The 21,118-nt window shown below is 41.2% G+C and overlaps 1 protein-coding gene across 1 annotated transcript; it reads left to right on the top strand.

Annotated features, from left to right (window-relative positions):
- The first annotated feature begins 16,249 nt into the window (after window positions 1-16,249).
- On the top strand, window positions 16,250-20,591 carry LOC136518735 (alpha-terpineol synthase, chloroplastic-like). Its single transcript, XM_066512425.1, has 7 exons — window positions 16,250-16,557; window positions 16,744-16,999; window positions 17,971-18,337; window positions 18,528-18,746; window positions 19,130-19,265; window positions 19,468-19,719; window positions 20,158-20,591. Exons 1-7 carry the CDS (start codon window positions 16,261-16,263, stop codon window positions 20,455-20,457), a joined length of 1,827 nt encoding a protein of 608 aa, XP_066368522.1. The 5' UTR covers window positions 16,250-16,260; the 3' UTR covers window positions 20,458-20,591.
- Window positions 20,592-21,118: the final 527 nt, after the last annotated feature.

Raw genomic sequence — 21,118 nt, 5'->3', positions numbered from 1 at the left:
CCATTGCACTGTTTTGCTTATAAAATCATCGTTATAGCTCCGATTTGACCCGTTCAAATTTCGTTAGGTTCGCAATTAAGTTCTCTACATGTTAATACCACTGTTAACCCTGTTTGCAACATTTAAATTTTGAGGTTAGATTTAATTAAATAAATTGCTATAGGAAACCCCGTTTAATTCACAACTTTCACGTTTTAGCTCCGATTTTCATGAACTTCGCGTTGACGTGATCGTAACGAGACGTAGATTCTTTTCATAAACATTTTATCTTGTTTTCTATACTGTTGGTGTATTGTTCTAATTATAGGATTGTTTGCTTTGCATGAATGCCTTTGGAATGTTGTATGTTGCCGTGTGGGTCGCGTTCAGACAGTGAGGAGAACGTTGGAGACCAAGAGTTCTTCGATGACCAGCAGGACCAGCAGGAGTTTGCTAACCAAGGCAAGTATAGCATGGGATCTACCTTGATGTCTATTCACCTTTATTAATTACTCATTTGCATGTGTCTAATTTTGATACCCGTAAGGACATCCTAGTGTTTGATTATCCTGTTCCTTGATCTCCTATGGGTTATATGCATATGGGTAGTTTGCTAGCGCTCAAAGTAAATGTACATGATTTACATAATGAATAACGGTTCTATGGAACAAAAAGGTAAAATTGACTTTTAAACAACTAAAATATAGGGCGAAGGAGCAAATGACTTACGATCATGATGCTCTCGGCCCTCCATAAGGACTTATCTGTCGGCAAAAGCTAGGACTGACAGTGCAACCGTGAGGGTCATATGGCTCTGACTTTAGCTCAGTAATAGGACATTTTCTAGCTTGTTAGAGATTACCTTTATGGTGCAAAAGGGGCTTGCCACGTTGGGTATAGGACTGCCTCTGTTCCTATGTGTATAGCCGTGATGGATATGTGCCATAGGAAAGGGGGGGGGGGTTCCTACATCTGCCTGCCGAGGAAACCTAGCGGCCCTAACTTGTTAGAGAAACCTATGAAATGGCTTCATAGTGTACCCTACCCGCTCACCATGGCAGTGATATGGGAGTAATTAACCTGGGCATATGGGAATCACGACTCGCGGTGAATGTGCACCACCTCTGCAGAGGGTTACAAACTATTATAACAGCCATGCTCACAGTCACAAGCGGCCCGGAAAACTCACAGAATAATTGGTTACTCATTGTTGTTCATTTATGATGGTATACGATGATAATATGATGCAAATGATTCTGATATCTGATTATGTGGGTTTAAATGGGAGCTTAAGCATAACTTGATAATACTTGATAATAAAATCTTGACTTACTAAAAGTGCTAACTGCAGTAAACCAGTGTCAACCTTTTTGAGCTTCACGACCCTATGTTAACTTGTTAAGTACGGGAAGTACTTACGCTTGTTTATTTTCTATATTTGGATAAAAATCCCGGATGGGTAACAGATAACAACATGTATGAGGAGTTTCCGGAGGACTATTAGGCTTGTGGTCAACCAGTTGACCGTTCCTGTGTTGGAGCTTCCACTAGAGAGTTATCTTTTTATTTTCTGCTGTGTTGTATAAGACTACGTGATGTTATTAATCGTGATGTAAGATACACTGTGATGATACTTTTTATAATTTGTCAGCTTGTGTGTGTGACTGATCCCTAGGCACACATGAGTTTGGTGCATTCAATTTTATCCTTAAAATAGGGTGTGACAAATTGGTATTAGAGACGTGTTGACTGTAGGACGCAAGCCTAGTTAGAAATGGTCGTTTTAGCATCTTTGCCCCTACTGGTTTCCTGCTTACTATCTCATTCTTGTTATTTTATTAAAGTATTTATGCTATTCATACCTTAATCTATTATATAAAATTTTTTATTCTAATTCTATCTTACTCTAAATCTATAGATGTCTCGTAACCCGAAGACCGCCTGCCTCAGCACTGCAGGCTACCGCGCTATGTTCACCCCCCGTGCTCCATTGGCAGAGAAAGAGATCGTGATCATCTCCGATGATGAGGTGGAACCCTTGATCGAGGATGATGAGGAGTGGATGGCTACCCCGACACCTGCACCTGCTCCTACTCTAGCTGTTGCACCTGTCTATCCTACTGTAGCTACCCCTGAGGAGTCATCAGCTACTTCACCTACGCCTGTGCCATCCCCAGCTGTCCCTGTGGTGGATGAGGAGATAGGCTGGAAGTGCAAGTACTACTTCAAGCTAGCCTCGGAGACGGCCTACTACCACACTCTCCTTACTCATGTGCTGGATGACTACTACCCTGACCTACACGCCTCCAACAACTATCACTGTGTAGAGTACCAACATCCTTTAGAGGCAACCTTTTGGAAGGTAGAGCTGGTCGTCACTGCCTAGAATGACATAAAGAATGGACATGAGATGGAGACTGTCCATCGTGCCACTGCTAGACGGGCCCATGCATTGGATGGCATGGAAGATGCAGCGCAGGACGCCTACATCTACTACCATGGTCGTCGTTTTGAGGCCATGAAGGAGGATCGTTTTAGGTTCCTTCCTCGCAATGATCATGAGGGCAATTGGCAGGTCCTGGCACCACTAGAAAGTGATCCAACTCTGGAGGCAACTGTGCAACATGTCCATGCCATGCAGGGGGTAGATGAAGAGGTCAAGGGAGAGCTGCGAGCATCGCAGAGGGCCGAGAGGCGTCTCCAGAAGCAAGTTGATGAACTGCGTGCTCAACTTGGGCTGCCACCGATCTACAAGAAGAAGCGCCAGTCGTTCACCATGATTGACACCTACCCATAGGTGTTAGGTTCCTTGTTTAAAGTTACTACGTTGTTAGTTCGTGGGTCATGTCTAGTCTTGTCTTGTCATGTGAACTTTAGTGATTAGATGTTTATATTTGTGAACTTAGATGATTTGGAGTTTGTTTGATTGCTGGAAGTTTGTGGGCCTGTCCACAAATTCCATAGATTTGAACCTTAAGTTTAGATGAGGTCTTAATGCAGATGGGTTAGCTTTATCTTATCTCTGCTGTGCTGTTTTCTGGAGCAGTCTGTGTTCTTTATCTTGTATCTTGAAATCTGGGCTGCCAAAAATTCTGGAATTTTTGTGGAGGTATCTAGACTTCTGTATCTTTCAAATGTCTCTGGAATCACATCAATATATGCTCTGGTTTGTGAGATCTAGCTGTCAAAAGTTGATGTTTCTGCGCAGACTGGAACCCAGAACAGATTCGGTTTAGCTCTATTTTTGACCATGTGTATCTCAGAATCTGTAAAAGTGATCTAAATAAAAGTTGTAGCTGATCTCCTAAGCTTTCTAACCATTCTTGGTACACCTCTGTTGGATCTCTGAAACTTGAGTTATGACAGATTTACCGAACTGGTATATTGTCCAGAAAATTATCAGCGTTGTTCCTTATCTTTTATAAGTTCTCTATAATTTGGAAATCCCTAAAATTTTGCGCATTTGTTTGGAAAGCAGATGGCCGCAAGAGGAGGAAGAGGCAGAGCCCATGGTCGTGGTCATGATGCTCTCATGAATGCACCACCACCGCCACCAGTGACTATGGAACAGTTGATGGGAATGCAAGCGCAGTTGATGCAAGCCATGATTCAACGCTTGGATAACGAACCTGCAAGAGGACCACCGCCTGCTCAGGTCAGAGACAAGCATGGAAAATTCATGAAGGGTCGCCCTCCGGTGTTCACCCATGCCTCAGACCCCTTGGAGGCAGACGATTGGTTGCGTGCTGTGGAAAAACAACTTAACATAGCACAATGCAATGATCTTGAGAAGGTGTTGTATGCTTCTGGTCAACTCCAGGGAGCTGCTCAGGATTGATGGGATTCCTTCTAGTATGGATGCCCCAACAATGCTCCTGCTATCACCTGGCAGGAATTCAAGGACAATTTCTGGTCATATCATATCCCCGATGGACTAGTGGAATTGAAGCAAGAGGAATTCAGGTCACTTAAGCAAGGATCCATGTCTGTGGTGGAGTATCGTGACAAGTTCGCTCAACTATCACGCTATGCTCCAAATGATGTAGCGAATGATAAGGAGAAGCAACACCGTTTCCTCAAGGGACTTTATGATGGACTGCAGCTCCAGCTAATGTCCAACACCTACCCTAACTTTCAGTCTTTGGTGAACCGCGCTATTGTGATTGACGATAAGCGCAAAGAGATGGAAGCCATGAAGAGGAGGCTTCAAGGGCAAGCTTCTGGAAGCAACACCCGCCCACGTGCCTATCCCCAGTAGGGTTTTCAGCAGAGGAATCAAGGACCATCTAACCAGGGAAACTGTGGTCAGTATCCTCAGCGTAACCAGTTCCAGCAACGCCCCTAGTACCAGCAACAGTTTGGTAACCAGCGTCCTCCGCAACAGACTGGCAATCTGGCAACACGCTAGAGAATGCCCAACAATGCTCCTGTGAAGAGTGGTGTACCCAATAACCCCAACGCATGCTACCGCTGTGGAGAAGTAGGTCACTATGCTCATCAGTGTCCTAAGAAGCAGAACCAGCAAGCTCCACAGAACCAGAATGGCAATCCAAAGTTCAACGCCCGACCACCTCACACTACTAAAGTGAACTATGTGTCATCTGATGCAGCTCAGGAGACGCCCGAGGTCATGTTGGATACGTTCAGTGTCAACTCTATCTCTACTATAGTACTTTTTTGATTCCGGTGCTTCACATTCTTTTATTTCCCAAGCTTTTGTTAGAATGCATAGCATACCTTTATGTGCTATGTAAAAACCCCATACTAGTGAATTCATCGGGAGGTAGTATGCCAGCTTCTTATTGGAGTCCCTCAGCTAGTATTTCCTTAAGGGGGGTAGATTTCAAAGTGAAACCTATTGTGTTGAGAACAGTGGGAATTGATCTTATTCTGGGTATGGATTGGATGAAACAACACTGGGCAGTGATTCAGTGTCAGGAGAGATCTGTTGTTGTGACATCACTCAATGGAGATAGAATTTGTATAGAAGTGGTAGTGCAAGCTCAGCCAACAGCCATTGTGAACCAGCTGGATGGTGATGCTAATAAACAAGATCGCGGTGTGGAGGAGTTCCCGGATGTTTTCCCCGATGACTTGCCAGGTATGCCACCTGACCATGACATTGAATTCATTATTGAATTATTACCTGAAACTGCACCTATAGCTAAACATCCATATAGAATGGGGGTTAATGAATTAGAAGAGCTTAAGAAACAACTAAAAGAGTTGCAAGAAAAAGGTTTCATACGCCCCAGTTCTTCCCCATGGGGGGGCACCTGTGATCTTTGTGGATAAGAAGGATGGTAGCCAACGGATGTGTGTGGATTACCGTTCACTTAATGAGGTTACTATCAAGAATAAATACCCTTTACCTAGGATTGATGATTTGTTTGGTCAGTTGAGAGGAGCCCATGTGTTCTCCAAGATTGATCTCCGCTCAGGGTACCATCAGCTTAAGATTCGAAACTCGGACATACCCAAGACAACATTCACTACACGGTATGGCTTGTATGAGTATACCGTTATGTCTTTTGGATTGACCAATGCACCTACATACTTTATGTATCTGATGAATAAGGTGTTCATGGAGTTTCTTGATAAATTTGTGGTGGTATTCATTGATGACATACTGATATTCTCCAAGACTGAAGAAGAACGTGCTGAACATATAAGGTTGGTCTTGCAAAAGCTTAGAGAACATAAGTTGTACGCTAAGCGGAGCAAGTGTGAGTTTTGGTTGAAGGAGGTCTCTTTTCTGGGTTATGTTGTCTCCAATGGTGGAATAGCAGTGGATCCAGGCAAAGTGCAAGATGTATTGAATTGGAAACCACCAACCAATGTAAGTGAGATCCGTAGCTTTTTGGGATTGGCTGGATACTACAGGAGGTTCATTGAAGGTTTTTCCAAGCTTGCTAAGCCTATGACAGCTCTGTTGGAAAAGAATGCTAAATTTGTGTGGTCCGATAAATGCCAGGCAAACTTTGATGAACTAAAGAAGAGATTGACTACAGCTCCAGTGTTGATTTTGCCTGATTTAAGCAAGAACTTCTCTATATGTTATGATGCATCTCGTATGGGCCTTGGATGTGTTCTTATGCAAGAAGGAAGAGTGGTGGCATATGCATCTAGACAATTGAGGAAGCATGAGTTGAACTACCCTACTCATGACTTGGAATTGGCAGCTGTGGTTCATGCTTTGAAAATTTGGAGATATTATCTAATTGGGCATAAGAGTGATATCTATACAGATCACAAGAGTTTAAAGTATATCTTTACCCAGTCAGATCTGAATCTGAGACAACGTCGTTGGTTAGAATTGATCAAAGACTATGATTTGGAAGTGCATTATCATCCGGGAAAAGCAAATGTCGTAGCTGATGCACTTAGCAGGCAGAGTTAGTAGAGTTGTGTGCTAAAATGGAGTATCTCAACTTGAGCCTTGTCACTAATGCAATAGAATTGGTGATAGAGCCCACTTTGGAGCAAGAGATACGCAAATGTCAATTAGAGGATGAAAAACTTAAGGAGATAGCGGAGAATATAGTGCTTGGAAAGGCACTAGGATTCAGGATGGATGAGAATGGTACTCTTTTGTTCAGGAAAAGGATATGTGTACCTAAAGTGAAGGCTATCCGTGATGCAATTCTGCAAGAGGCCCATGAGTCTGCTTATTCTATACATCCCGGAAGTACCAAGATGTATTTGGATCTCAAGGAGAAGTATTGGTGGTATGGTTTGAAGAGAGATGTGGCAGAGTATGTGGCTTTGTGTGACACTTGTCAAAGAGTGAAAGCTGAGCATCAAAGACCTGCAGGGTTGCTACAACCAATGAAGATTCCTGAATGGAAATTGGAAGAAGTTGGTATGGATTTTATAGTAGGTTTGCCCCGCACTCAAAGAGGTTATGATTCAATATAGGTAATAGTGGATCGACTCACCAAGGTTGCTCATTTTCTACCAGTTAAGACTACCTATACAGGTGTAAGGCTAGCAGAGTTGTATATGGAAAGGATAGTGTGCTTACATGGTGTTCCCAAGAAGATTGTGTCTAAGAGAGGCACTCAGTTTACGTCGCAATTCTGGTAGAAAGTACATAGATCTTTGGGGACAAAGTTGAATTTCAGTTCTGCTTACCACCCACAAACTGATGGACAGACTGAAAGGATCAACCAGATTTTGGAAGATATGTTGAGAGCTTGTGCACTACAGTATGGTACTAGTTGGGACAAGAGTTTACCATATGCTGAGTTCTCGTACAACAACAGTTACTAGAAGAGTCTTAAAATGGCACCTTTTGAGGCGCTGTATGGGCGTAAATGTAGAACGCCTTTGTTCTAGAATCAGACTGGTGAAACTCAAGTATTTGGACCTGATGTCCTTAGAGATGTAGAAGAACAAGTGAGAATGATTAGAGATAACTTGAGAGTGGCTCAGTCTCGACAGAAGAGTTACACTGATACTCGTAGAAGAGAGCTGACTTTCGAAGTTGGAGATTATGTATACTTGAAGGTGTCACCAATGAGAAGTGTGAAAAGATTCAATATGAAGGGAAAGTTGGCACAGAGGTATATTGGACCTTTTAAGATCCTAGAGAGACGTGGAGAAGTAGCCTATCAATTGGAACTACCTGAGAGTTTGTCATGTGTGCATGATGTGTTTCATGTTTCTCAATTAAAGAAGTGCTTACGAGTACCAGAAGAGCAGATTCCTTTAGAAGAACTTGTTGTTAAGGAAGATCTCACATATGAAGAGTATCCGATAAAGATCTTACAGACGGCAGAAAGAGTTACAAGGAGCCGAGTTATAAAAATGTGCAAGGTTCAGTGGAATCGATATACAGAGGATGAGGCTACTTGGGAAAGAGAGGAGGAATTGCGAAAGTCTTATCCCCAACTGTTTGAGTAAGCAATCATCCGAATCTCGAGGACGAGATTCATCTTAAGGGGGGTATAATTGTAACACCCAAAAATTCATTCTTTTAAAATAAGTAAAATTCGATTTAATTATGTTATTATGTGTGCATCCAAAATATAGGAAATTAATAAATTCATGAAATTAAAATCAAATATAAGGTTAGTAACCTCTTGATGCATACATGCTGCTGCACTTTTATTTTTGTAATGAGTGGTTTTGATTTAAACTCAAAAGGATCCAAAAATTATTTGAAAATGGAATTGGAAAATTTATTGGAAAAAGAAAAGGAAATTCATTTCCCTTTCCCCTCCCTTCCTCAATTCTGGCCTGCTGGCCCAGCTCCCTCCACGCCAGCCCAGCCTCACGCGGCCCAGCAACCCACCGGCCCACTCGCCTTTCCTTTTTTCCCCTCCTCTCATTTCCTTCTTGGGTCGGCCCAGCCAAGTCAAGCTATTTTCCGCAACCGCAGCCCCGCGCCTCAGCCGCTGACGACCCGGCCCCGCTCGTCAGTGCCTTCCCCCACGTCCCGCGCGTCCCGCAACTGGTCAAGGCGAAACTACCGCCGCTCCACGCCCACATCGCGCGTCGTGGGAGCGCCCCCCTGCTGCCCTCCCCGCTCCATTCCATGCTCGCCTGTGCACGAGGAAGCTGAAACTGCCGCGCCGGGATCTGCCGTCCGCCCCTCCGCGCGGACAGCCGTCCCTGAGCCGTCTCCGTCCTTGTTTTCCCTACGGTGAGAACCCCCTTGCTTCCCTCTACCTCCCCATGCCGTTATTTTCGATTTTCATGGCTTCTAGGGCTAGTTTCGCGTGCGCCCGAGAGCTCCGCATCGCCGGCCATGGCGACCGCCGCCTCGGCCCTCTCCTCCGGCCGCCTTGTTGGCCTGGACAAGGTCGCATGAACCCCCGCTATTCCCCGGTGCTCTCGGATGCGCAAACCGTGGGCTATAGGCCGAGTTTCCCGCTCGTCGGCATGTTCCTTGCCGCCGGCCATGGCTGCGCCGCCGTGACTGCTACTGTTTCCGGCCCCCGACGTCTCCTTCTCTCACCCCAGATCTAATCCGAGCCACCCATCTGTGATCCAACGGCTCACATAAGCCGATACCCCTTCGCGGGTGATTTTGCTAATGAGTCCCTCGAGTTCAGCCAAATAGAACCCGCCGTCCATAACACTTTTCCTGAGTACGCTTTCTCCTTTTGAAAACGTAAAATATACTATTTTAGTCCAAAATACGTTTTCAGTATTTACAGAAATGCCATTGCACTGTTTTGCTTATAAAATCATCGTTATAGCTCCGATTTGACCCGTTCAAATTTTGTTAGGTTCGCAATTAAGTTCTCTACATGTTAATACCACTGTTAACCCTGTTTGCAACATTTAAATTTTGAGGTTAGATTTAAATAAATAAAATGCTATAGGAAACCCCGTTTAATTCACAACTTTCGCGTTTTAGCTCCGATTTTCGTGAACTTCACGTTGACGTGATTGTAACGAGACATAGATTCTTTTCATAAACATTTTATCTTGTTTTCTATACTGTTGGTGTACTGTTCTAATTATAGGATTGTTTGCTTTGCATGAATGCCTTTGGAATGCTGTATGTTGCCGTGTTGGTCGCGTTCAGACAGTGAGGAGAACATTGGAGACCAAGAGTTCTTCGACGACCAGCAGGACCAGCAGGAGTTTGCTAACCAAGGCAAGTATAGCATAGGATCTACCTTGATGCCTATTCACCTTTATTAATTACTCATTTGCATGTGTCTAATTTTGATACCCGTAAGGACATCCTAGTGTTTGATTATCCTGTTCCTTGATCTCCTATGGGTTATATGCATATGGGTAGTTTGCTAGCGCTCAAAGTAAATGTACATGATTTACATAATGAAAAACGGTTCTATGGAACAAAAAGGTAAAATTGACTTTTAAACAACTGAAATATAGGGCGAAGGAGCAAATGACTTACGATCATGATGCTCTCGGCCCTCCATAAGGACTTATCTGTCGGCAAAAGATGGGACTGACAATGTAACCGTGAGGGTCATATGGCTCTGACTTTAGCTCAGTAATAGGACCTTTTCTAGCTTGTTAGAGGTTACCTTTATGGCGCAAAAGGAGCTTGCCACGTTGGGTATAGGACTGCCTCTGTTCCTATGTGTATAGCCGCGATGGATATGTGCCATAGGAAAGGGGTGTTCCTACATCTGCCTGCCGAGGAAACCTAGCGGCCCTAACTTGTTAGAGAAACCTATGAAATGGCTTCATAGTGTACCCTGCCCGCTCACCATGGCAGTGATATGGGAGTAATTAACCCGGGCATATGGGAATTACGACTCGCGGTGAATGTGCACCACCTCTGCAGAGGGTTACAAACTGTTATAACAGCCGTGCTCACGGTCACAAGCGGCCCGGAAAACTCACAGAATAATTGGTTACTCATTGTTGTTCATTTATAATGGTATACGATGATAATATGATGCAAATGATTCTGATATATGATTTTATGGGTTTAAATGGGAGCTTAAGCATAACTTGATAATACTTGATAATAAAATCTTGACTTACTAAAAGTGCTAACTGCAGTAAACCAGTGTCAACCTTTTTGAGCTTCATAACCCCATGTTAACTTGTTAAGTACGGGAAGTACTTACGCTTGTTTACTTTCTATATTTGGATAAAAATCCCGAATGGGTAACAGATGACAACGTGTATGAGGAGTTTTCGGAGGACTATTAGGCTTGTGGTCAACCAGTTGACCGTCCCTGTGTTGGAGCTTCCACTAGAGAGTTATCTTTTTTATTTTCCGCTGTGTTGTATAAGACTACGTGATGTTATTAACCGTGATGTAAGATACACCGTGATGATACTTTTTATAATTTATCAGCTTGTGTGTGTGACTTATCCCTGGGCACACATGAGTTTGGTGCATTCAATTTTATCCTTAAAATTGGGTGTGACAATCTCTCCATCCATCACTGATGGAAAGGGATGCAGCCACGATGGCCATGGAGTTTATCACTTTCCATTGTTTGATATTGTTAACCACTTAGCCAGCATGAAATTAACAATAATGCTATGGCAAATGTAAAATAAATGCATATTATAGGATAATAGTCGATACTTTGTTTTAAAAAAGCAATGGTTGCTATCTATTACAAAAATACTATGAAGAACTACTAGCCTTGTCCTAAATATTCTTTATGTCTGTGTTTGTCCCTAAATTCCTTGCCTTCTCCAATTGACTGCAGAATTGTCCAGAATTTTTTCCCTAAATATTCTATTATTCATCTCTCCTAAATCAAGCAAGGTTAGTCCACAACTTTTATTTGTTTATGGAGTTACTCGTTAATGAAACTGAACCATATAATTACTAAAATCAATGATTTTTTTAACAAAGGACACTGTAGCCCTGTTTCCTTGACTATGGGTTGATTAACAAATATGGACACCGAAGAAAGTGCCAGATGTCTAACTTATTGTGTTTTCCATTTTCAGATTTATTGGTTTGCCACGATAGTCGATCTTTGTACACTACTGCTATTGACGACTGGATTTCTTGATTCTTCTATTTGGAAAGCAGAGCAAATCAAGGATATAGCGGCATAGATAGCAATGGAGGAAAGCATTTTTATAAGAACATTCATTTTGGATGTTTGTGGGCAAAATCTCCCATTTTTTTGGAAATTTACTTTCCATTGATGTATGTGTGAATAGTTTCAATATGTTTTAATCTAACAAATAGAAGTTCGTTAAAAAAATATGTTCTCTTTCACTTCTATATGATGGAGTAATTTTGTTCGAGTTGGATTCACTTCTTTTTGAGGTCAATGTATCTATGTTTACACTTTATGCAAAAAAAAAAGATCGACCCTAGATCATGGAATTGAGCCATGGACCTTCAATTTTTTTTTTCTCTGAAAGGACCTAACCGTACAAGAAGACCTAACAGATCACTTTTTTAGCTATTGAAACATACACTGCAGCATCAATATCCTAAGTGGCATACCTTGTACCCTGGTTGAGGGGGTGAGCATACCATGATTAAATTGTAAAATAGATTTATTATTAGTTTGTATGTTCTACGCCTATCTTGGACCCTGGTTGAGGGAAGGATCACGCCATGATTAAATTGTTAAATACACTTACTATTAGTTTGTTGTATTCCGAGAGAGAAAAATTATTTCATGATTGCGTATGATTTTTTTTATACACACGTGTGTGCCGCACGTGCATTTCTACTAGTTTATTAAATAAGAGTCAAAGTTTTGTATTTATGATTTTATTTTTATAAATAGAGTTACTTCATCGAGAAATAAAAAAGCAAAAAAGTAAAAACATGAAAAGGGCAGCCCGGGAGTCACAGGACATCACCAGGAGTCCAAGAAGCGGGGGCAGCACTTTTCCTGAGACCTCACGAACGGAACCAACAAGGGGAAAAAAAAGCATTGGATTTTGTTTTCCTTCTTTGTTTCTTTATCTCTTGCAAAACACATACTATATATCAGAACTCTATCATATGTGTTTCTGGTCTCTGTTTCCTGTTGTTTCACAATTCACTCATTACGTTTCCTTTTTTCTGGCCTATTTCTTTTTCCGTTTTGTTTCTGTTTCTATCTTCCAAGCGTACTGTACCTAAACTCTATCTCATGTCTTTGCGTTCCATATATAAAACGAATATTCACAATTCCCTCATAACATTTTCTTTTTCTTATGTTTTAGAACGGGACTCCGTATCGCTTTAGATAAATACTATTCAAACTCATATGTGCACGGATTATATATATAAGTCCGGACGAAAGAAACTCACAACTGTCCGGTAGTTAGAGGGAGACGGACCCAAAAAAAAAATGGATGGACGAAATTAGGTATAGATGAAGTTCTGTCGGAGAGCGCATGGAATTTAATAATATGATTTATGGTCAAATACAGATCGTGTACGTGTACATGCACACGTATGCTAAGCTGATGGGCCTGGTTGGATAAGTCGTTAGGAGGCAAATTCCTGATTCATGGGCTGTTGGTTAGAGAAAGATCTTTCTTTTTCGATCTAATCTAAACGTGTTTGCTTGGCGAGGAGGCCAATCGCCTCCTGTCTTCCCCTATATAAACCGGCACTCTGGCCAACAGGAGGGCCCCTTCGGTTCACGCATGCAGGCTGAGGCCAAAAGCTGCTACGCCCTCCACGTTAATAAGCCCCGGTAGGCCGTCCCCTAGCTGCTGCACATCCTCTACGAATTGAAGCCGCCGCCTGCAAGCAGCGAGTCGCCGAGAAGCAAGCCACGTCCATCAAGTCGACGACATCTTCTTCAAGTTCAACCGCGACCCTGCCGTTTATTATGGCAGTCACGTTTCCTGGTGGGCATGTAATCTGATGCGTTAACAAGTTCAGATGAGCATGAGCATGATCGATTGCTCGTAAGATGCATATACTCCGAGCTAGTTATTGGCTCTATTATTTCTACAATGGCGGAGAGGTCGTATTGGCCTGATCCCTATTATTTCTACGATGGCGGAGAGGTCGTATTGGCCTGGTCCCTATTATTTCTACGATGGCGGAGAGGTCGTATTGGCCTGGTCCCTATTATTTCTACGATGACGGAGAGGTCGTATTGGCCTGATCAGATTACTTTCCGAACTCGGGATGCTGGTAGTTACAGCGATGGGTTGCCCTCACCGAGATTCGATGATTGATGAGGCGTTTCCCTCCGCGGGGTCTGCCCCTACAAATTAAAGCTGTTGCGACCAAATTTGGCGTAACGCCCTAGCTAATGCAAGTGACGCCAAAAGGCTGCCAAAGTGTTTGATGGAGATTATATTCCGAGCTCGTAATGCTGGTAATTACAGCAAGGGGTTGCCCTCACCGAGCTCGATGATTTCATACGATGCGCGAGACGGGAAACCCCCGCTCGTCACGATGATGGAAAAGTCGAGACACACGAGACGAGAATGTCTCGTTTCGCTATAAAACACCGACGTCGGGAGGCTGTCGATTTGATTTCATGAGAAAGCATCATCCAAGCAATACTTATACCGTAGTTTATTGCGGATTTTCTACTATATGTGATCATCTACGTTTAGTACCGACGAGGCTAGACAGAATTATGGCCAAGTGCCGACGAGGCGAGGTCACTGCTCCATCTACATGTCCCAATTACGGGATAGGTCACATCGTTGCTGGGCATCGACGAGGCAAAGGCAACTCACACACGTCCGTGTTAATGAAGGTCGGCGTACATGACTGGGCACCGACGTCCCCTTCATCAACATATTCCGTTTATTCCGACGTGGTGTTGGCGATGTCACGATCGAGCTTCGGCGATATAAAGCCACCCATAGTTACTATGCCATATATCGCATATGGCTGATGACGAGCAATCAAGTATTTGACGACCATAAAGCACATCTTAATTGGAGGTTTTCCGCTAGCTTGTCTTGCGGATGTAATTAACCGGACGCGCCTAACAGGCCCCAGGAATCGGCAAACTATGCAATTTTCTACAAGTCAGACCTCTCCTTAAGCATGACGCTGAAGATGGAAGAAGACATTTTTTTTCGTTGATCATGTATTTTGTATATTCAAGAAAGAATTAATGAAATATGTGATTCTCTAATATGTGTGCATGTGTCTCCCTTGCATTACAATTATTTTATATCTCTTCATTCGGTTTTCGACCCAACATTGATGAGAACTAAAACTTTTTGAAGATAATTTTTATATTTGAGATCATTTTGAATACTAAATATTCAATAACAATTTCTTAAAATTGTTACTAAGGAATATCATCCTATGTTAACTGGTATATTTGTAAGGAGGGGTGATGCAAGGCTTTAGGTTAGTCAAAGGTTTGAATGAATCCCATAAAACCTACACACACGAAGTTTGTCCGAAAAATCGATCACGGTGCTTATTAGTTAGTGGGCTTCTTGTAATAAGATAAAAATATATTTTTAAATTTTTTTTATTTTTAGAGCTTTTCTTTCGTGTTCTAAAACTCATTAACAATGGAGACTGGTCGTAGGCCACCTCGTGTGCCTCGTGTCTGCTAGGGCAGGTAGGAGTTGTCTCTTTTCCCAACTCGTGTGCCTCGTGTTATATTAAAGTACGGCTATATCTCACCTATCAGAAAACAAGTAAGGCTAGAGCAGGTAGGTTTCCTCTTTTGCACAAGCTATCTCTAGCTAGATTACACAGATTTACAAGCTATCTTATTAGAGGCCAACTTCTTTATATATATATATATATATATATATATATATATATATATATATATATATATATATATATATATATATATATATATATATATATATATATAACAATTTATCTAAAAGCACACGGATCGCACGATAAGATAACAATACTGTAAAAATTAAATATCAACATTAAAGTTACAATTAATCCAAAAAGCAAAGTTTGTGAAATTAACAGTCACGGAGAGCGCGGCGTCACAGGCTTACAAACTCTACTTTATAGACATTTTCGTGATGCACATAAGATAATGTTTTATATCGGCAGGAAGAAATCTCCGTTATCCATTTCTTTCGTGCGCCAATAAATCCACGAATAAGTTCCGCCGTATCACCATATCATCCTGTACACAGGCTCGAATATATATGTCAATATTAGTGCCTGTCGCATGGGTAATACTGCGTCTCTTGAAAAATCTTCCACAAAAACTTAAAAAAAAGTGTTATACTCACCATATAAATATGTGTGGCTTTTGGTCTATTCCACGTAGATATATACTGTAGAATAAGATATCCACTTAAGTGTCTGTGGCAAGATTCACGATCAGCGATATATAGAAATAGTTAAATCGTAGGTATTATTATTGCAAGCCATATTGACTCTGCGTTAGTTACCAATCTATGTCCTCTGCAATGTTTCATTCCCCTCTGAATTTCCATTTGAAGACATCCTCGTTCCATCCAGGAATATGTACATTTACTGCGTCCGTGTACTACAAGGTAAATCCAAGAGTGTATCTGGCATACATAGCGCTGGTATGTCTTTACACCAATCTTTAATAGGTCTAGGATCAATTATGATAAGCATCCTCTCATTCTGATCGAAAACAATAGACTGGTCGTGGGCCACCTCGTGTGCCTCGTGTCTGCTAGGGCAGGTACGAGTTGTCTCTTTTCCCATCTCGTGTGCCTCGTGTTATATTAAAGTACGGCTATATCTCACCTATCAGAAAACAAGTAAGGCTAGAGCAGGTAGGTTTCCTCTTTTGCACAAGCTATCTCTAGCTAGATTACACAGATTTACAAGCTATCCTATTAGAGGCCAACTTCTTTATATATATATATGTATATAAGTATAGATTAAGGGCAAGTCAATTCGGAGACACGGAGCTGTAATGTACTATGGCCACCTTCTTGTCCTTCAAACCACAGCACCGCAGCAGCAGGATCTACCATATTATTCCTGCCTCCGAATCGAAGTCGCTCCGGCGATCCGGAAGCATTTCATGGAGTTGGAAGAAGCACAGAAGGTTGCAACAACGCTGCCAACGGCAGCAGGATTCCAACCCAAGAACAGAGCAAGATCTTGACGATGAGGGTGACAGCCGGCTGAGCCAAAACACCGGCATTTTCCACCCATCTATATGGGGGGATTTCTTCCTTGGCTACTCTAGCCCTGAAGCTTCGTCCCAACAAAAGGTTAATTTATCTATGGATCGATCTCTTTTTCGATATCTATCTATGTAATATATATATAGAGATATAGTTATATTTTTCAAGTCAATTTGAGCATGATCTATATTAAGACCATTGAAAGTTTGAGACCTGTCAGTGCTTGTGCTTGTAATTATGCTTATATAGCTTTAGTATTTACTGTTTCATTAGACTTGGATGGAACGAGCTGATGAACTGAAGGAAGAAGTGGCTCTAATGATAGCAGCAACTTCAACCATGGGTAGCCTGCATGAGAGGCTGCATTTCATAGACGCGTTGGAGAGCCTGTGCTTGGATCACCTGTTCGAAGAAGAGATCAATGCTGCATTATCACAAATTGAGACTGCTGATGTCAGTGACTGTGACATTGGGACAGTATCTCTCTGGTTTTATCTACTTCGGAAACACCGATACAGGGTTTCACCAGGTAAATTTATTTTACCCACCGGCCGACCATAGAATTTCAAATAATCATGCACTGTTTGTGATTGTAGTACACTGCAATGTACACCCATGAAGGAAATGTTAGGTCAGCCACGCATCAATAAAAAAGGAGCGTCCTGAAATGATACTCTGACATTGACCGGAATCTAATGTAATTTAAGGAATTATTAAGGATGATTCTCGGAGAACGATCGACCAGGGCCGTGCACATGGTTGTTGTTTTGTTAATGTTGTCTGCATCATCTTGTAACCGTGCCACTGTCCTTGTTAACTAATTTCTGTAAATAATATTTTCACACCGAACCAAGCTAATTTCATATTCCCTAATACTTCTAGCAGATATATTGCAAAGTACTCCCTTCATCCCAAATTGTAAGTCATTCCAAGAATCTTGGAGAGTCAAACTTTTTCAAGTTTGACTAAAATTATAGAGAGAAATACAAAGATTGATGACATCAAATATGTATAATATGAAAATATAACTAATGAAGAATCTAATAATACTTACTTGGTATGATAAATATTATTATTTTGTTATATAAATTTGGTCAAACTTGAAAAACTTTGACTCTCCAAGATTCTTGGAATGACTTACAATTTGAGATGGAGGGAGTACTAGATTGTAGCAATAATGCTATTCAGAATAATATTATTAGGGAAGTTCCTGGTCTGGATTTGCACAGAGGTTAAAACGTTTTAAAGCTCTAGTTGGTAGCTCGCTGAGCCACAGCAAAACCAAATGAAGCCCAAAAGGACACTTTACTCCATCTGTCGGCAAAAACCATAAAACCAACCAAATGATGAAGTCCTGTTACTCAACTCAGTTGAGGCAGTAATCCCTTTTAAGGCTCTACAATGTCATTTCTTTTTGGCTCTTCCACCATGAATTAATTTCTTTTAATTTCAGGAATAAACTTTCTTCTACTAGCAACAAATTTGATGCCATTGTTGCAGATGTGTTTGTGAGGTTCAAAGATGCGGAGGGAGGTTTCTTAGCAAACAAGCCTATAGACCTACTGAGGCTCTACAATGCTGCGCATTTTAGGACCCATGGGGAGATAATACTTGATGAAGCTATAACATTCACAAGAAGTCGTTTGGAGATAATACTGCCCTACTTGCAAGGGTCGTCATTAGCATATGAAGTAAAATCCGCACTCGAGATCCCACTACCTAGAAGGGTTAGAATCTATGAGTCAAAGCATTATATCTGTACATATGAGAAAGATGGAACACTGCATGAGAAGGTATTGCAACTTGCAAAGTTGAGTTCAAATATTCTGCAGCTCCATCATCAGCAAGAGCTGAATATCCTTACAAGGTGAAGTGGCCGCGTGTGTTGCTATCTAGAGTTCTGCTACACACAAATAGTTATTTCAAAATAAAAATGACCAATCTTATATTAATTAATACATAGACGAAATGTCTAGATTTCAAAAGTTCATTTTATTTGTTTTATAAGCTTAAATTTTTTTGAAGATAGAGCTCTATGACAATTGTTATGCCTGTAGATGGTGGGAGGATATAAAGATTGGATCGAAACTTCCTTTCGCCCGAGATAGAATAGTGGAGTGTTTTTTATGGATCTTAGGAGTATACTATGAACCATGTCATTCAAGAGCCCGGATAATATTGACAATGATTATTGCCATTGTGACACTCTTGGATGATATTTTTGATTCTTATGGAACTCCAGAAGAATGTGAGTTACTCACTAATTGCATTGAAAGGTTTGTATTAACTTTCCTAGCTTACACATATTTTTTTCATCCCAAGTTCGCACGAGTTCTTGTCACTCTTGACAATAAAATTTGTAAAGAACAATAAAGAAAAATGTGTGCTATTTTAACTTGGTAAGTTGTATATATATGTATGTATAACTAGAAACTAGGATCAAAGTTCTTTATATAAGAAGATATCCTTGAGATTACCATATTATATTGGTAATTAACTATGTCTTGTTTGTTATTATCATGCATGTAAAATCCCATCTAGCTCGGGGGAAACCCAACAAATGTAATTACACATTTAAATTACCTAAAAATGTTTCAGTGTTTTTCTACCATAGTGGTAGTCTAGAACTCATGAGTTATTTCCCAATTGTCATGTCCAGCTGGGATCCCAAAGGGGCTCAAGACCTCCCTGGTTGCATGAAATTTGCTTTGGGGAAAATATTGGATAGCTATGAAACCATTACGAATATGCTCCACCAAGAGGAGAAGTATCGCATGACGTATCTAAGATACTTTGTAAGCTACCTTTCTCTTCTACATATTTTATTTTTTTCTGGTTCTTGCAGTGAATGATTATCCAGGAAACTGCGAGGTATATCTATTTAGCTAGTAGCCTTGCATGCTAGCTTGATGCTATGAGTCAAATAAACATGTTTAACACATCTCTAGCTTTTAGTATGTGGAAAATTTTCATATAGTTGCTATCTTTAATATGCAGACAGAAGATCTAGTGAGAGGCTTCAACACGGAGGTAAAAATGCTTCAAGAAGGTTATATCCCAAAGTCTGTTGAAGAGCATCTTAAGGTTTCATTAAGAACTGGTGGGTGTCCCATTTTATCATGTGCTTCTTTTGTCGGGATGCATGATATAGCAACAAAGGATTTCTTTGATTGGATTTCTAGTGTACCCAAAATGGTGCATGCACTTTCTGTAATTCTCAGACTAGTAGATGATCTCCGGTCATATGAGGTATTTTCTATAACTCCTTAGCTGAAAGTTTGACATGGTTTTTAAGCATAATATAAATCTTATAGTTCCCATTTTCAATTTGCTATGGGACTTTGGTATTGATGATCACATAACATAGCTTTGTTATTTTTTTAAAAAAAACACAATATATATGTGTTCACTCTCGTACACACATGCACACTCGCTCTGATAGATTGAGCTGACAGATCTTGATATTGACAAAGTCAATAAAAATGCCCTACTACCATCGATGGGCATGCTACCTACTACAGAAATAGCAGTGTTATTTTTTCTTGGAATACATCTACAAAATGCAAGCATCTGTGCCAAGTCTAGCACGTGAATGTGGGTGAACAAGTACCAGCATAAAAACCTAACTAAATGATCTAAGGTCAACAACACAGAAATTTTCTTACCGATATTTTTGACTTCGTGCAGCGAGAGCAAGTAATCCCTCATGTAGCTTCCACAATCGATAGCTACATGAAAAAGCACAACGTCTCAGTTGAAGTGGCACGGGAAAAGATACACAATCTAAAAGAGGAGTCTTGGAAAGATTTAAACAGCGAGTGGCTAAATCCCAGCAACGTGTATCCAAAGCAACTATTGGAGAGGATATTCAACTTGGCAAGGACGATGGAATTCATGTACAACCAAGAGGACAATTTCACGAACTGCCACAACCTCAAGGATACCATTCATTCGTTGTTGGTAGAGCCATTTACGATCCACATTTAGTTTTGGCAACAAACAAATGAATAATTATATTGTCTGGTTACTGTAATGTGGTGTTATCTCTCATCCTTACGTGTGTCAATGTTTTTCTTGCATTGCCTGCATAGTGTCAATGTGGACACCTACCTTGCATCATTTTTCTTTGCACACTAGATTTTACTCTTGTTGTATCATTTGTCCTTTCCTTTGGACTTTGTATGTCCTTGTACCTGACCCACCTTTTTAATTATGTCCTTTCCTTTGGCCTTTTTATGCCCTTTCAAGCATATAAAAAGAGAAGCATGCAGAGTTACCATTTTTTTAGGTAATGGAAAATTAGTCAGACACTTCAAAGGAAAATGCATCAGTCCACAGTTATATTACAAGTGCACCCAAACGATCAAGAAAACAAACACGCTGACTTAAACAGTCAAAAAAAAAATCAGGCCATTCTAGGCCTTTTCACCCCCTCGCGAGCCCGGATTGGAGCCACACACCTAGGAACACTTGGATTCGAACCGGATCAGGTTTCAGTGATCCACCAGATCCACTCAATCCGGCCCAGGAAAAGAAATGGGCCTGTTTTCAAAGTAGAAGGAAACGAACGATCTGAATGGTAAACAAGGGAGCTCAATTGCTCAACATGATATGCAAGGATACCCTCCTTTGTCAAGCGCGGCAATCT

This window comes from Miscanthus floridulus, chromosome 17 (assembly GCF_019320115.1).
Source record: "Miscanthus floridulus cultivar M001 chromosome 17, ASM1932011v1, whole genome shotgun sequence".
NCBI lineage: Eukaryota > Viridiplantae > Streptophyta > Magnoliopsida > Poales > Poaceae > Miscanthus > Miscanthus floridulus.
The sequence above is the reverse complement of the archived record's forward strand: the minus strand, read 5'-3'. Positions and strand labels throughout refer to the sequence as shown.

Coding starts and splice junctions, on each gene's coding strand:
- LOC136518735 (XM_066512425.1), top strand. CDS start 16,261: ATGGCCACCTTCTTGTCCTTCAAACCACAGCACCGCAGCAGCAGGATC. Junction 17,000..17,970: donor CCGATACAGGGTTTCACCAG/GTAAATTTATTT, acceptor CCATTGTTGCAG/ATGTGTTTGTGAGGTTCAAA. Junction 18,338..18,527: donor GAGCTGAATATCCTTACAAG/GTGAAGTGGCCG, acceptor TTATGCCTGTAG/ATGGTGGGAGGATATAAAGA.